Raw genomic sequence first — 16,545 nt, 5'->3', positions numbered from 1 at the left:
TTTAAAATTCCTTATTTAATATCAGTTGGGGCACATTTTCTCAAGTTATGCAGCACTGCAAACTACATTTTGGTGTTAAAAAGTGGTTGATGATTTGACAATTATCTTTTCCAAACAGCTGTTAAAAGCACATACTGGAAATCTTTGGAAATCCCTGCTTTACTAAAAATTTTTAGTCATGTTCAAAATCATACAATTCCCAAATTTGTAGGGACAAACAGTACTAATAAGGTATATCTATTTTAAAGGTTACGCCAAACAGAAAGAACACAAATTAGTCACTGTATGCCATGCATTCCTTCTTAAATACCCATGTACTGCTTAAATGCCAACACAGTGCACCAGTCACTGAAACTGGAGAAAGCAAGAGAAAGAAGATTTAGTTTATGTCTGATTTAGGTTGCAACCTAAATTGCAACTGTGACTGAGAAGATGGTTTCTCAGCTTCAGAAGAAGTTTGAAGAACTCCATGTGATTCAACAGGGATTAGAGAATACACAACTGAGACAAAAGTGGGTTGATTTTCATAATTTCTTCACTTCTTTTTCATCATTTGAATTTCATAATAAATAACAGTGACATAAAAAACAGCAGATCTCTATATTCACCTGCAGGGCAACAATTAGTGCAAAACAAAAAGACGTGCTTTGAAATTTTTTTTTTATAGCTTTGCCCTGCTTTGATGGCATCAATTACCTTCATTCTCAGATCCTCAGCCAGCTGCGTAAAGGAGCCCATGGCTCTTGACTGTAACCATGTAAAGTCAGACAAAAACATTTTTTTGGCAAGAAATATTCAAAATGGGTTTGGCGTAAAATAAAAGATGATTATATACAAAAGAGCCTCATCCCTGTTGTTAAATATGGTGGAAGATCTATGATGTTTTGGACTTGTTTAACCTCCAAAGGCCCTGAGAACCTTGTTGAAGTTACAGGATTTCAAGACGTACCATGGGATTTTAAAATTGAAATAAGATTAAAATCGGGCTGCTAAAACTTGGCCATGGTTGGATCTTCTAATAAGGCACTGATCCAAAACATATGCCTTAATCCACAAAAAATGGTTCAGTGACCACAGCAAGAGCTTTTGACATAGCCATCACAGTCCCCTGACCTAAACCCCACTGAAACTCTGTATAATCATGTAACTTAATTAAATCATCTATGCATGTTATTCACAGCAAGAATTTATTCTACTAATGAACAGGACAGCACTTATCTCTAGAGGTGCAGCAAGACAAGTCACGGCAGCGAAGAGCTGTAAAGATGAAACAACAAAACATAATTATCTGTCAAAATTTCCACCTAAAATTCTTAGTCATTTAAGTTAAACCTCACTTCAACTGTTCAGTACAATATCACACCTCACAGAACAAATATCCAACGAGAACAGCAGACAGCCAAAAGACAGGATAAGTTTAATGGCAAAGTTGCATGGCCATGTTAAAAAAAAAAAAAGTGTCTAAAAATAAAGCAAGTGTTCATGCTCAGAGCCGAAGGATCTCACAGCTATGGAGTGCAGTTTAAGACTCTCATGTATCTGACCATTAAGACTGGCATTTGAAACCCAGAAAGTCATCAGTAGGACACTTCAGTGTGATTATTTACTGCCCCAGTGTTATCTAAACAATTGTATTTTAATATAACCTATGCACACAAAACTTGTAGACTTGTAACCGTAGAAAATCCTATTTGAAAAAACTAAAAATTGCATACAAAATGAATATTGTAATTGGAAAACACTATTTTTATAACTTAAATGCATGACTAAAAATTTGCCAAAAATAAACATTTAGAAAAGTCATCTGAAATCCAGTTATTCAGATTTAAACAGTAATCAGATTACAATGATCAACATAATGCAGCAGTTTCAGATACTGTGGAAAAAATGGTATGATGCATGCACAATAATATGTAAAGCTTACATCAACTGCCCATTTACTTTCACAGCCCTTTCTCTGAATACTTCTAATCTACAATGAAGAGAAAAAGTGTAATATTACAGAAAAACATGCACAAACAGACTTACTTAAGAAACTGCCGCTGTCGAGCATCCGGGAAACTCTTAGGGAGTCTGGCTAAACTCTTTTATACTGCCTTCAGATATGGACTAAAATTCTTAACCTCTGAGAGCATGGCTTTGACTGCTTCTATATCTGAATTAATTCCAAATGAGCTTATTAAACTGAGATATAGTGTTTCAGAATTTCAGTTTGATTCCAGTTTGTCACAAGCAGCAGGCTCTGAACTTTTACTGCATAGTAATCTTTTGCCAAGGACATATTATCTTTCATTTGGAAATAAGTGGTTTAATCTGGTACTAGTAATAAATCTTCGGTTTTATTAAAATAATAATAATAATAATAATAATAATAATAATAATAATGAATACTCTGCTTTGCAAAAGACAGAGCACTCTGTTTGGTTAGACCTCTTATTCAGCTCAGTTAGCTTTTGGTGACACACTTATGTAAATGTATGTTCAAAACACTGACCAAAAATTCAGAACCTACTATTCTGTTTTGGTAAACACAGATGAGGGAGTAGGAGGCAAAACAAACTTAGTATTAAACAGCTTATGTGTTTTAATTTCTTCTTTTTTTTTAAATAGAAGTTTGCGATTACTTGCTTTAAAGACTGTTTTAAAAGACATCATGATGATTCCCCAGAGGACTGCTGCTTGTTTTTGTTTAATGAAAAATGGCACTTACACATACAGAAATGCAAAAGACTTCAAAACTGGTGGACCGACAGATTAAAAAGCAATAAAAGTTCTGCCTCGAATGATGAGTGCAATTTATTTATTTATATCATGAAAAGGTTGCAGTGACCCTGCAACAGAACACCAGTGACATCACAGCTTCTCCAAATTTGATCTAAGATTTCCTCAGTGCCAAAATCCATTAAAAAGAAGACTCTTCTTGTAATCCTAGAATCCTTTTAATATTGCCCAGCATGCATATTTAAAAATAAAACATAATGAAAATATGGACCATGCGCAAGTCCATTACATCGGAAAACTATCTAGTATACTAGTATATTAGGATTTGTGTGAAACTGTATCAGTTATTTCTACCATTTTACAAGCTTACATTAATGCAATATTATTTCTAAAATTATTAGATAGTGTAATCAAACTAAAATTGATCAAACAAGACAAAGAAAAGAAGACCATGTTTCACCTCTTTTTGTAAAATACCTGAATCTGAACTATTCTGTCTAAAAGCATAAAAATAAAGCGTTGCGGTGACTGCTATAGAACACCAGTATTTCATAGTATGATACATGAGCACATCATCATCATTGCCACTTAGGGAGGAAATATACAAGCAAGAATCCATGACCAAACATAGCCTGAAAGTTCTGCTGAGTGAACATTAATGGTGCTATATAAGAGGCTCCTCCAAGCACTGAGGCTAGCCCAGGAACCCTGCAAAGGTGAGGGAATGCTGATGTCTTACATGCTGATTAGGATTATTCAATTGTTCAAATTCTGAGAAAAATCTTCTTGGATAATTTTAATAATATGACTCCAATTTCATTTTGATCTGTTTCTCAACTGTTTTCTTCTTTCAGAATATACAGCCTTTTCTGTTCACCATTTTCTATACTTGGGAACAAAAAGGTAAGGTGTGAGTAGTGAGGCATGGGGCGTAACCTAGTATGGGCTAAACAGTAACAGATATTTTTCTGAATTTAATTAAGTTCAAGGAAAACGTGCTTTCAGTCATCTCATATTCATACTAACATCATCGGTGATCTTTTTTTTTTAATCAGTCAGATATTTATCAAGATTAATCATATTTTTTTTATACTAGGAAAGTAAGTTTTTTATCATGAGCATTTTACGACAACTGAGATGTGTGTAAGTCACAGAATTCACAACTACATTACTTTAATCTCCCTGTAACACAGCGCTGTACTGATAAAGTAAACAACTTACAGTGAGAGCTACCCAGTGCAGTCTCTACATGAAGAGGTTAATTTAACATGTTGCTACAACTAAGCCATCCAAAGTAAACAATGTGAGAATTCCAGATGTCCCCATATAAATTCATTTCATTTAAAACATTTCATTCATAACAAAGTACATACATTCACAAGAAAGTACAACCGATAACATGTAAATACAATATATGTGCAGTTTCATTGTGCTGATATATGATGTTATACTAAATGTAAAAAATGCTAGTGGTTCACTTATCACATTTGCTTTGATGCATGGAAAGCTTTGCCACAGAACTGTGCTGAAGTAATTATATTTATCCCCTTTTATGTAGGTTTGGCTGAATTGTTCCCAAATCGTAGGCTCAAATCATAGGTTGCTTGTATAAAAAAGCTGAATCCTTTTTTATAAAAGCAACCTCTTTTAAACAAGTAACTTATGATTTGAGCTTACCAAAAAAGTTGGAACAACTAAAATATTAGGTGTTAGGATATGCCCCACTCTACTCAAACATCTTGTGCATGACATTGCTAGTCTACGTAAGAATAAATTAAACTAGCCAGAAGTAGTCTTTTAAAGAAGACTGACAAACATACGAATTGTCTTCACAGTAAAACACCATCATGGGGGATGGAGAAATGGAGTGTTTTGGGCCGGCGGCCATCTACCTCCGCAAGTCAGAAAAGGAGAGGATTGAGGCCCAGAGCAGACCCTTTGATGCTAAAACTGCAGTGTTTGTGGCTGAGCCCACTGAGATGTACCTCAAGGGTACACTAAAGAGTAAAGAGGGTGGCAAAGCCACTGTCGAAACTCTGTGCCACAAAGTAAGTGAAAACACCTATGAGGTTGTAGGGTCTTATTCACTAACCATGCACAAGAAGATAGTACTTCCTAAAACCCAGTTATGCAGTATCATGAAGATTCTAACATTCACCAATGTTTTCTTATATAGATTTGTACTTAGGTAAGAACAGAATCTACACATGCTCAAAACCACAAAGGAGCGAAGAGTTCTACAATTTAAGAACACGTTATGAATCTGATGTAGACTTGTTCTTAGGATCTTTCTCAAGAACAAATTTAAGGAATAGCTTTGGAAAATATTGGTGAATGAAGCCCATAGTTTTTAAAGTATTGTTGCTTGTTAATGTTACTGCTGAGTATATCCAACACATACAAAGAGATATTTAATGTTATATATGTTTCATAAGTGATGTATTCATAATATTGTTCATCTGAAAATGTAAAATTAATATTTGTTCAGGAATGTATTGTAATGCAATGTATTTCAGCCTGATCATAATGGTGAAGAGACCTGTATATAGGCATACATGTATATGCTTCATACAATGCACTGTATATCTCTCAGAAACTGTATAGGTCTATATTAATTATAAATCAAATTAATCAAAATAATTTTTTTTCACAGACCCTCACAGTTAAGGAGGATGATGTCTATCCAATGAATCCTCCCAAATTTGACAAAATTGAGGACATGGCCATGATGACCCACCTGAACGAGCCTTGTGTGCTGTATAACCTCAAAGAGCGTTATGCAGCATGGATGATCTATGTAGGTTTATGCGAAAAAAGAATTATACATTTATATATATATATGGAGAGAGAGTGAGTGTTAAATTACACTTCTGGAAATGTTTCTGTTCTGACTTCAGACCTACTCAGGGTTGTTCTGTGTCACTGTGAACCCCTACAAGTGGCTCCCAGTATATGATGCAGTTGTTGTGACTGGATACAGAGGCAAAAAGAGAATTGAAGCCCCACCCCACATCTTCTCCATCTCTGATAATGCCTATCAGTTCATGCTCACTGGTATGATATTCCTCGAACAACAAAATGGAAAAGAGTATTTACAAATAAAACAGTTTAAGTAAGAGAAAGTAAGTCAAAGTCATGGCAAAAACTGTTTCTGTAAAAATGGGTTCTTGAGAATAATGTGATAAATGTTTTCCTTTAGATCGTGAAAACCAGTCCGTCCTGATTACGTAAGTGCAACCTGATATCACCATGAAGGAGCTTTTATATTAGCATTCTTTATTTCTAAGATATCACCAATGCAAATGACTGGGGGCTAATCTGATCTAAAACCAATAACTGCCAAAAACTACAGAGGAGCCAGCTCACTCTTAAGCAAGCACTTTTCTCTGTACATATTCAGTGCATATGCAGATATAGCAGATTTAACATTTTGAGGTACTTCTTGCTGATGTGACGATTGATCCACTTGATAAAATGTTAAAATAAACTCTCAAAGATCTCAGGAAAATGACAGATCTACAAAAATTGGTAAAAGCCTTTAAAAACAAAGATCATTATTATTAAAACTTATTATCGTTTACTTCTATCCTCAGTGGAGAATCTGGTGCAGGAAAGACTGTGAACACCAAACGTGTCATCCAGTACTTTGCCATAATTGCAATGACTGGACAGAAGAAGGCAGAGCCTATTCCTGGCAAAATGCAGGTAAGGGAATCACTATTTCAGGATTTTCAGAACACTTCTGAGTGAACTCCTTACTAAAATGTCTGTTATCATATCTAGGGTTCACTGGAGGACCAAATTGTTGCAGCCAACCCCCTGCTGGAAGCTTATGGTAATGCCAAGACTATCAGAAATGACAACTCTTCTCGTTTTGTAAGTACATACAAAAAAGTTGAAACTTTGCATAGAGCATAATATAAAATACAAAAGAATACTGAACTAATTAAAAATGTATTGAATTTCCAGGGCAAATTCATCAGAATTCATTTTGGACAAACTGGCAAGCTGGCCTCAGCTGATATTGAAACCTGTACGTTTCTGTCACTATTGGTGAATTTTATTATTTTATTTTATTTTATTGTTCTATGAATCATTGTGTCATCCCACAATGTTGTGATGTGAAAATGCAAATAAACATGAGATATGTGTATAACAGAATAGGAATCTGTAGTGGAAATAGAGTGACCAGATTACCCACAAAACTGTGGGGGACTATTATAATTATAACTAAAGAAGGGCTGCTATGTGTGCAACGCGGCAAGCAAAGACTCCACATGCTGTCTGCAGTTGTTTGTTGTTCATTAACTCGGCAAAAATGCACCAGGGACTTTAGTCTCTTCAATTCATGCACATGGAGAGTCTTGAAAAAATGCAACTGAAACAATGAATGCACAGTTCATTTCAGTAAATGTAACTATTACTAATATCAACATATTGACAGATCTACTGGAAAAGTCAAGAGTCACTTTCCAGCTGTCTGCTGAGAGGAGCTACCACATTTTCTACCAGCTCATGACTGGACACAAGCCTGAGCTGCTTGGTACGGAATCTAAAAGTCTTATTGCTAGCATTTTTCATCAGATTACTTGTGGTATTTTACAAATCAACATTTTTTTCCTTTCACACAGAGGCACTGCTCATCACCACCAACCCCTATGACTACCCTATGATCAGCCAGGGTGAAATCACAGTTAAGAGCATTAACGATGTGGAAGAATTCATTGCCACAGATGTAAGTACAACTTCACTGAACTTCAGTGGGTATTTTTCAAAAAAATATGCCTCATTCTCAGTAGTCCGTCCACTCTGTTTCACCAAACACAGACTGCTATTGACATCCTTGGCTTCACCGCTGATGAGAAAATTAGCATCTACAAACTGACTGGTGCTGTGCTGCATCACGGCAACATGAAGTTCAAGCAGAAGCAGAGAGAGGAGCAGGCTGAGCCTGATGGCACTGAGGGTAAATCCAAAAAACAATCACAAGATCTATTTGGCTTTATTAGAAGCATTTGCATCAGTTCCTAATGAGAAACATTATAACATCTTCAGTGGCTGATAAAATCGCCTACCTTCTGGGCCTGAACTCAGCTGACATGCTGAAAGCTTTGTGCTACCCCAGAGTGAAGGTCGGAAACGAGTTTGTGACCAAAGGCCAGACTGTACCTCAGGTAATGTGCTATTTTTTGACCAAAACAAGAACGAAGGTTTTAAGTTTTAAAAATACCTACAAAGTAACAAAGCATACTTTTGAACTCTACAGGTCAACAACGCAACAATGGCTCTTTGCAAGTCCATCTATGAGAAAATGTTCTTGTGGATGGTGTTTCGCATCAATGAGATGTTGGACACAAAACAGCAGAGGCAGTTCTTCATTGGTGTGCTGGACATCGCTGGATTTGAGATCTTTGATGTAAGCCTTCCCTGATTTTTATTTCCAAATTTCTTTAATTGTGATTTTTACAACTTGTACATATGTCTGATCACTATATCATGACAGTTCAACAGCTTGGAGCAGCTGTGCATCAACTTCACAAATGAGAAACTGCAACAGTTCTTCAACCACCACATGTTTGTGCTGGAACAAGAGGAGTACAAGAAAGAAGGAATTGATTGGGAGTTCATTGACTTTGGTATGGACCTGGCTGCCTGTATTGAGCTTATTGAGAAGGTAATCTGCTTAGAATCAACGGGCACTTTTAATAAAAGAACAATAGCTTTACAAAGGTGCTGACATGTAACTCCCCTGTCTCGTGTAAATTTGTCACCATTAGCCAATGGGCATCTTCTCCATCCTTGAAGAGGAGTGCATGTTCCCCAAGGCAACAGACACATCCTTCAAGAACAAGCTGCATGACCAGCATCTTGGCAAGAGTAACGCCTTCCAGAAGCCAAAGCCTGCCAAAGGCAAAGCAGAAGCCCACTTCTCTCTGGTGCACTATGCCGGCACTGTGGACTACAACATTGTTGGCTGGCTGGACAAGAACAAAGACCCCCTGAATGACTCTGTTGTGCAGCTGTACCAGAAGTCAGCAAACAAACTTCTGTCCCACCTGTATGCAAGTCATGCATCTGCTGATGGTAAGGAGACAAAAAAACTTTACACATACATACAAAAAAAAGAAATTAAACATTATTTTGAGAACTAATAGTAATCTGCACAAAAATATAATAGTACATACATTTCAAATTATATATTCTATTTGTGTATACTAATCAGCTTAAATCTGCAGCAGTAACTATATTATCATAAAGATTAATTTGTTTAATTGTGTAATTTTTTTATTTATAGATGCTGCAAAAGGTGGCAAGAAGGGGAAAAAGAAGGGTGGTTCCTTCCAGACTGTCTCTGCTCTGTTCAGGGTAAAACACTTTTATACCGAAATAAGACACACACACACACTAGAAGAGGATGCATGTGCCAATCTACATAACTTTAGTTAACAGACACTGTCATAACATAAAACCTCACAGGAGAACTTGGCCAAGCTGATGACCAACTTGAGGAGCACTCACCCACACTTTGTCCGCTGCTTGATTCCTAATGAGTCCAAGACTCCAGGTAGACACCCTGAATAATCTGATTCCTTGCAAACTGTGAAGGGTTTACTGAACCGTAAACAAAACATTTACTTTGTAATATAATTCTCATCCCTCTAGGCCTGATGGAGAACTTCTTGGTTATCCACCAGCTGAGGTGTAATGGTGTGCTGGAGGGTATCAGAATCTGCAGAAAAGGATTCCCCAGCAGAATCCTCTATGGTGACTTCAAGCAAAGGTTATTTTCACAGTGTTAATATTTCAAACAGGCAAACCAGCTTTAAAATGAGTGTAAATCTGTTCTATATACAGATTCATCATTTTTTATACAGATACAAAGTCTTGAATGCCAGTGTCATCCCAGAGGGACAGTTCATTGACAATAAAAAAGCCTCAGAGAAACTCTTGGGCTCCATTGATGTGGACCACACCCAGTACAAGTTTGGGCACACCAAGGTCAGTGTTACTGTTAATGTTAGCTGAAACTATTTTCATAACATGGTAATATTGCATATTGTAATTCTAAAATTCATTTCATGTATATTAATGACTGACTACTTATCTGAAATATAACATCTGTTTCAATGTCTGCAATGGTGGAACATGGTACTTGGTTTTCGCAAAAACACTGGTCCTAAACTTGGTAGTGTGCAAATTCTACTAGTGATTAAACTCACTATTTTCTTCAGCTTTGGTAACTTTCCAGTCAATACAAGGCTATAATTCAATAATAATTCAGGTCTGTTGAGGGGGGTTGCTGAAGTTAATCCGAGCAGTCACTGGGCGGAAAGCAGGATACACCCTAGACAGGTCGCCAGTCCATGGAAAAATACACAGAGAATATAAATATCTGTGGTCAATTGGATGACATTTTGACATGTTTCTTGGTGGACCAGAACAAACACGAATGAAAGAGGTCCCCCTGCTAGTACAGAATGCTTTATAACAGCAAACATGAGCTAAATTCTACCAGTGTGTAGGCATATGTTACACATACTTTGTAGGTGCACAGTAAAAGGTGGGTCAATCATTTTATAAAATCTCTGTGTAGGTGTTCTTCAAAGCTGGTCTGCTTGGTACACTTGAGGAGATGCGAGATGAGAAACTAGCAAATCTGGTGACCATGACTCAAGCATTGTGTCGTGGCTACCTTATGAGGAGAGAGTTTGTCAAGATGATGGAGAGGAGGTATTTTTAGATTAACAAAGCAGGCTGACATCACATGGACATTCAAATACACTGAAATAATAAAGATATAGTTTTAAAATTGAAAATGCAGTATAATGAACTGAGCCATCTTCATTATAGGGAGTCCATCTACAGCATTCAATACAACATCCGCTCATTCATGAATGTGAAACACTGGCCATGGATGAAGTTGTACTTCAAGGTCAAGCCTCTTCTGAAAAGCGCAGAAACAGAGAAAGAAATGGCTGCCATGAAAGAGAACTACGAGAAAATGAAGGAAGATCTGGCAAAGGCACTGGCCAAGAAAAAAGAACTTGAAGAGAAGATGGTGTCACTACTTCAGGAGAAAAATGACCTGCAACTGGCAGTAACAGCTGTAAGTATTTACAATGAAGTAGATGAATTTCACTAGATGTTGGATGATGTTAAAATGCTTAAAAAATCCTTATAACTGATAGGAAACTGAGAATCTGGCTGATGCTGAGGAAAGGTGTGAGGGGCTCATCAAGAGCAAGATCCAGCTTGAGGCCAAACTCAAAGAGACAAATGAGAGACTGGAGGATGAGGAGGAAATCAATGCTGAGCTGACCGCCAAGAAGAGGAAACTGGAGGATGAGTGCTCTGAGCTGAAGAAGGACATTGATGATCTGGAACTCACCTTGGCTAAAGTGGAGAAGGAGAAACATGCCACTGAGAACAAGGTTAATAGTTTATACACATCAATGCAGTTAAAGTCTGTGAAAGCTGAATAGATTTTTTATAGATGTGCAAGGTATATATAATGTGAGAAAGCCCTCTTGCAATCTTTGTAAATTAATGATAATCTAGCATTTCAAAATGTTTTCACACAGGTGAAGAACCTGACTGAGGAGATGGCCTCTCAGGATGAGAGCCTTGCCAAGCTCACCAAGGAGAAGAAAGCCCTCCAAGAGGCACACCAGCAAACTCTTGATGATCTCCAGGCAGAGGAAGACAAAGTCAACACTCTGACCAAATCCAAGACAAAGCTTGAACAACAAGTGGACGATGTAAGATCAAACATAACAATATATGCAATAAACATATTCTACAGTTCTTCAGTGCCATCCTCAGAATTTCTGGTTTCTATAAACTATAGCTTGAAGGTTCATTGGAGCAAGAGAAGAAACTCCGTATGGACCTTGAAAGAGCCAAGAGGAAGCTTGAGGGTGACTTGAAACTGGCACAGGAGTCCATAATGGACCTGGAGAATGAAAAGCAGCAGTCTGAAGAGAAGATCAAAAAGTACATACCACCATACAGTGTAGTTGACAAACAGCTTGGTTGGTAAAATTAGATGAAATAAGGATCCATTCTATTCCTTTTTCCTAACAGGAAGGACTTTGAAATCAGCCAACTTCTGAGCAAGATTGAAGATGAACAGTCCTTGGGTGCTCAGCTTCAGAAGAAGATTAAGGAGCTCCAGGTAATTATTCTCTCTGCAGAAACAGACCATTCAATTAAGTTACATTTAACTTAATCTATTTCTATATTTAATACATATGTTTAATGACTGAAAATCTTTCCTTCAGGCTCGTATTGAAGAGCTAGAAGAGGAAATTGAGGCTGAGCGTGCAGCTCGTGCTAAAGTTGAGAAGCAGAGAGCTGATCTCTCCAGGGAACTTGAAGAAATCAGTGAGAGGCTCGAGGAGGCTGGTGGAGCCACTGCTGCTCAGATTGAGATGAATAAAAAGCGTGAGGCTGAGTTCCAGAAGCTGCGGCGTGATCTGGAAGAGTCCACCTTGCAGCATGAAGCCACAGCTTCTGCCCTTCGCAAGAAACAAGCTGACAGTGTTGCTGAGCTTGGAGAGCAGATCGACAACCTTCAGCGGGTCAAACAGAAGCTGGAGAAGGAGAAGAGTGAATACAAGATGGAGATAGATGATCTGTCCAGTAACATGGAGGCTGTGGCAAAATCAAAGGTGTGTTCATTTAACACTGAGAGAAGAAATACAGATAACAAGTATTAGATAACAATTTAAGGTATTTAGTTACTTTATATTTTGTTTTATGCACATTAAAGCAAAGCCAAGTTGCCTGAAATGTGCTTGAAAGATTACATACTTCATTCCATATGGGATATGGTATATAATGAAATTTTTGTTAATGGTCTACATATTTATCCTCAAGGTACCAGCATCCATCTTTTTAAGTTAATTTCACTATGTATATGTTCCAGGCAAATCTAGAGAAGATGTGCCGTACTCTTGAGGACCAGTTGAGCGAACTCAAAGCTAAAAATGATGAACATGTCCGTCAACTGAATGACATCAGTGCACAAAGAGCACGACTTCAGACTGAGAATGGTAACTAGAGTAAAAAAAAACACAGGTGAAATAATGTTTGCTTGGCATTTGTGACTTAACTTGTCCAAACCTTTTCCAAGGTGAATTTAGCCGTCAGCTGGAGGAGAAGGAGGCACTTGTTTCTCAGCTGACCAGAGGAAAACAAGCTTACACACAGCAGATTGAAGAACTCAAGAGACAAATTGAGGAGGAAGTCAAGGTACTATTAAAAAACAGTATTTGATATCATCGTTTTATTTGCTTCACATTTGTGTTACAGTCAAGCATCATCAAGTTAAAACAACAAGCACAGTTTCAAAAAATGTGTGTTTAATTTTAGGCAAAGAACGCCCTGGCTCATGCTGTCCAGTCAGCCCGTCATGACTGTGACTTGCTCAGAGAGCAGTTTGAAGAAGAGCAGGAGGCCAAGGCGGAGCTGCAACGTGGAATGTCCAAGGCCAACAGTGAGGTGGCTCAGTGGAGAACCAAATACGAGACAGATGCCATCCAGCGTACTGAGGAGCTTGAAGAGGCCAAGTTAGTAAATGCTGAACAGTAACACAAAGTAAACATTTCCTCATTTTCTAGATAAAGACACACTTGCTAGATAAAGATGTTACATTACACAATTTGACCTTCTCAGGAAAAAGCTTGCCCAGCGTCTACAAGATGCTGAGGAATCAATTGAAGCTGTGAATTCCAAGTGTGCCTCTTTGGAGAAGACCAAACAGAGACTTCAGGGTGAAGTGGAGGACCTCATGATTGATGTCGAGAGAGCCAATGCACTGGCTGCCAATCTTGACAAGAAGCAAAGGAACTTTGACAAGGTGAAGGGCTCGTTGGCTAAAAGTAAACAATGAAAATACACCTAAATTGTTCGGTCTGAATACAAGTGTAATTTTACCTTCTAGGTGTTGGCAGAATGGAAGCAAAAGTATGAAGAAGGTCAGGCTGAGCTGGAGGGAGCTCAGAAAGAAACTCGCTCTCTCAGCACTGAGCTCTTTAAGATGAAGAACTCATATGAGGAGGCTCTTGACCAGCTGGAGACCCTGAAGAGAGAGAACAAGAATCTGCAGCGTATGTGACTTAGAGATGAACATGGACATACAAATGTTAATAGAAATATTTTTAAACAAATAAATCAAGACAAACAAAAAGCAATTATTACTTTCAATTCTCATTTCAGAGGAGATTTCTGACCTGACTGAACAGATCGGTGAGACTGGAAAGACCATCCATGAGCTGGAGAAGGCAAAGAAGACAGTGGAGACTGAGAAATCAGAAATCCAGACGGCTCTTGAAGAAGCTGAGGTAACACTATACGTAACATAAGTAAGCGTAAAGGTAGAACTGGTTTGCAATAAACGGCTTAATATTTAACATCATTCTTCAGGGCACACTTGAACATGAGGAGTCCAAGATTCTACGTATCCAACTCGAGCTCAACCAAGTAAAGAGTGAGATTGACAGGAAGCTTGCTGAGAAGGATGAGGAGATGGAGCAGATCAAGAGGAACAGTCAGAGGGTGATCGAGTCCATGCAGAGCACTCTGGACTCTGAGGTCAGGAGCAGAAATGATGCTCTGAGAGTCAAGAAGAAAATGGAGGGAGATCTCAATGAGATGGAGATTCAGCTGAGCCATGCAAACCGTCAGGCTGCTGAGGCCCAGAAACAGCTCAGGAATGTTCAAGGACAACTCAAGGTGAACCTCCAACATTTTCTCACTTCAATTTATAAACTTCCTAGTTTAAGAAACTGAATAACTGCAATTTATTTTCCATAAGGATGCCCAACTGCACCTTGATGAGGCTGTCAGAGGACAGGAAGACATGAAGGAGCAGGTTGCCATGGTGGAGCGCAGGAATAACCTGATGCTGGCAGAGATTGAGGAGCTGAGAACTGCATTGGAGCAAACAGAGAGAGGCCGCAAAGTGGCTGAACAGGAGCTGGTTGATGCCAGTGAGCGTGTGGCACTACTGCACTCTCAAGTAAGTTCAACCAGCTCATAAAATTGCTGTTCCTTTCAAATTCCTTGCCAAATCATCTGAAGGGCTTAACTTTTGTTTCTTTTAACAGAATACTAGTCTAATCAACACCAAGAAGAAGCTTGAGGCTGATCTGGTGCAGATTCAAGGTGAGGTGGATGATACAGTTCAGGAGGCGAGAAATGCTGAAGAGAAGGCCAAGAAGGCTATTACTGATGTGAGTGTTTAACTGCATAGATTTTGCATGTGTCTTTTGTAATGGAAAAAAAGAAACCAATTACATGGCTTATTTTATAGGCTGCCATGATGGCAGAGGAGCTGAAGAAGGAACAGGACACCAGTGCTCACCTGGAGAGGATGAAGAAGAACCTTGAGGTTACAGTCAAAGATCTGCAGCATCGTCTGGATGAGGCTGAGAGCCTTGCTATGAAGGGTGGAAAGAAGCAGCTCCAGAAACTGGAGTCTAGGGTATGCTACAATCTTTATTCAGTGAAAATGAAGAACCAGTGATTTGTTAGAGGGCTTTTTTAGTTGCCAACACAAACTTAACACCAAAATCATTGTGTTCTAGGTCCGTGAGCTGGAGGCTGAGGTTGAAGCTGAACAGAGACGCAGCGCTGATGCTGTTAAAGGAGTCCGCAAATACGAGAGGAGAGTGAAAGAACTCACCTACCAGGTAAAACATTAACTGAGTAACATACAAACTATAATACGACTATCTATTACACCAAACAAATTAAATCAACACAATCTTTGCAGACCGAGGAAGACAAGAAGAATGTTACTAGACTACAGGATCTGGTGGACAAGCTGCAGCTCAAAGTAAAGGCCTACAAGAGACAGGCTGAGGAAGCTGTAAGTGTGCCATTATGTGTCTTGCATTGTACATGCAGTGCAATACAATGAATGACAAGACCATGCAGATGAACATGTTTCACTCATAAAAACAACATTAAACCATGTGACTTGACTTCACTCTCACAGGAGGAGCAGGCAAACACTCACCTGTCCAGGTTCAGGAAGGTGCAGCATGAGCTGGAGGAATCTCAGGAGCGTGCTGATATAGCTGAATCCCAGGTCAACAAGCTGAGAGCCAAGAGCCGAGATGCGGGAAAGGTAAATTCTACTCTGTCAAAAAAACAAGGAAATTCTTAGAAACATATGAGCTGCTTTTGGCATAAATCACAGTTAACTTTTAATAATTAGCAATGCTGTTTGTACACTCTTTTACTAATAACGTGTGTATGTGTTTTAGGGCAAGGAGTTGGCAGAATAAAGGGTGAAGACCACACGGGACACTAACAAGCAATGATAAAATATGCATTTCTTGTTTAATGTCCATGCAAAATTTAGTTCAATAAAACTGACGGAAACAATCAAGTGTTTATATTTTTTCACCTTGTCAAACAGGGACTCACACAGAAACTGTAGTAACATTCATGTGATACATTTGTTCTAGTAACATCCATCATTTAACTGTTCACAGAATTACTAGACCCACAATGCAAACCTATCTTCAGTACCAAAAGGAAAAAGGACAGATTGTAAACTGGTAAAAAGTAAAGTCAGTATAGTGTTATTTCACATTTCTTAAACAGCTGGAACACTGTTGCAATGAAGTATTAAAAAGGATTCAAATGAAAACAACTGTTAGGCTTCAATGCATGTATCTGTAAAACAAACAAATAACTGAACCAGCCTCTGAAATTTGTGGCAAGATGACATCAGAGAAATGCAGACTGTGGAGTTACTGTGTACAAATACTAACCTTTACTTTATAATAACAAGTAATAATTAACTTTTAT

At 38.2% G+C, this 16,545-nt stretch overlaps 1 protein-coding gene across 2 annotated transcripts; it reads left to right on the top strand.

Moving 5' to 3' along the window:
• Nucleotides 1-4,568: 4,568 nt before the first annotated feature.
• On the top strand, nt 4,569-16,116 carry LOC118799793 (myosin heavy chain, fast skeletal muscle-like). Of its 2 annotated transcripts, XM_036559836.1 has the most exons (39): nt 4,569-4,769; nt 5,375-5,518; nt 5,619-5,775; nt 5,921-5,948; nt 6,315-6,426; nt 6,505-6,597; nt 6,691-6,754; nt 7,166-7,264; nt 7,353-7,456; nt 7,549-7,687; nt 7,777-7,895; nt 7,988-8,137; nt 8,225-8,395; nt 8,499-8,805; nt 9,017-9,087; nt 9,199-9,286; nt 9,385-9,502; nt 9,597-9,720; nt 10,316-10,452; nt 10,573-10,828; nt 10,911-11,153; nt 11,304-11,480; nt 11,570-11,715; nt 11,806-11,896; nt 12,003-12,392; nt 12,650-12,776; nt 12,857-12,975; nt 13,096-13,292; nt 13,399-13,582; nt 13,667-13,832; nt 13,942-14,066; nt 14,149-14,457; nt 14,540-14,743; nt 14,832-14,957; nt 15,038-15,208; nt 15,312-15,416; nt 15,500-15,595; nt 15,725-15,856; nt 15,996-16,116. In XM_036559836.1, exons 1-39 carry the CDS (start codon nt 4,569-4,571, stop codon nt 16,014-16,016), a joined length of 5,811 nt encoding a protein of 1,936 aa, XP_036415729.1. In that variant the 3' UTR covers nt 16,017-16,116. The 2 variants fall into 2 exon arrangements, with proteins under 2 accessions (XP_036415729.1, XP_036415730.1); XM_036559837.1 differs by lacking the exons at nt 4,569-4,769; nt 5,375-5,518 and having other exon boundaries at nt 5,642-5,775; nt 6,505-6,596; nt 15,725-15,855; nt 15,994-16,057.
• The last annotated feature ends 429 nt before the right edge of the window (nt 16,117-16,545 follow it).

The sequence above is a fragment of the Colossoma macropomum genome, unplaced genomic scaffold, assembly GCF_904425465.1.
Source record: "Colossoma macropomum unplaced genomic scaffold, Colossoma_macropomum, whole genome shotgun sequence".
NCBI classification, from domain to species: domain Eukaryota; kingdom Metazoa; phylum Chordata; class Actinopteri; order Characiformes; family Serrasalmidae; genus Colossoma; species Colossoma macropomum.
The sequence above is the reverse complement of the archived record's forward strand: the minus strand, read 5'-3'. Positions and strand labels throughout refer to the sequence as shown.

What these genes read in the sequence shown, in the direction of transcription:
- LOC118799793 (XM_036559836.1), top strand. Translation starts at nt 4,569, where the DNA reads ATGGGGGATGGAGAAATGGAGTGTTTTGGGCCGGCGGCCATCTACCTC. An exon ending in AAGTCATGCATCTGCTGATG is followed by an intron (nt 8,806 to 9,016) that starts GTAAGGAGACAA and finishes TTTTATTTATAG; the next exon opens with ATGCTGCAAAAGGTGGCAAG. An exon ending in TGCAACTGGCAGTAACAGCT is followed by an intron (nt 10,829 to 10,910) that starts GTAAGTATTTAC and finishes TATAACTGATAG; the next exon opens with GAAACTGAGAATCTGGCTGA.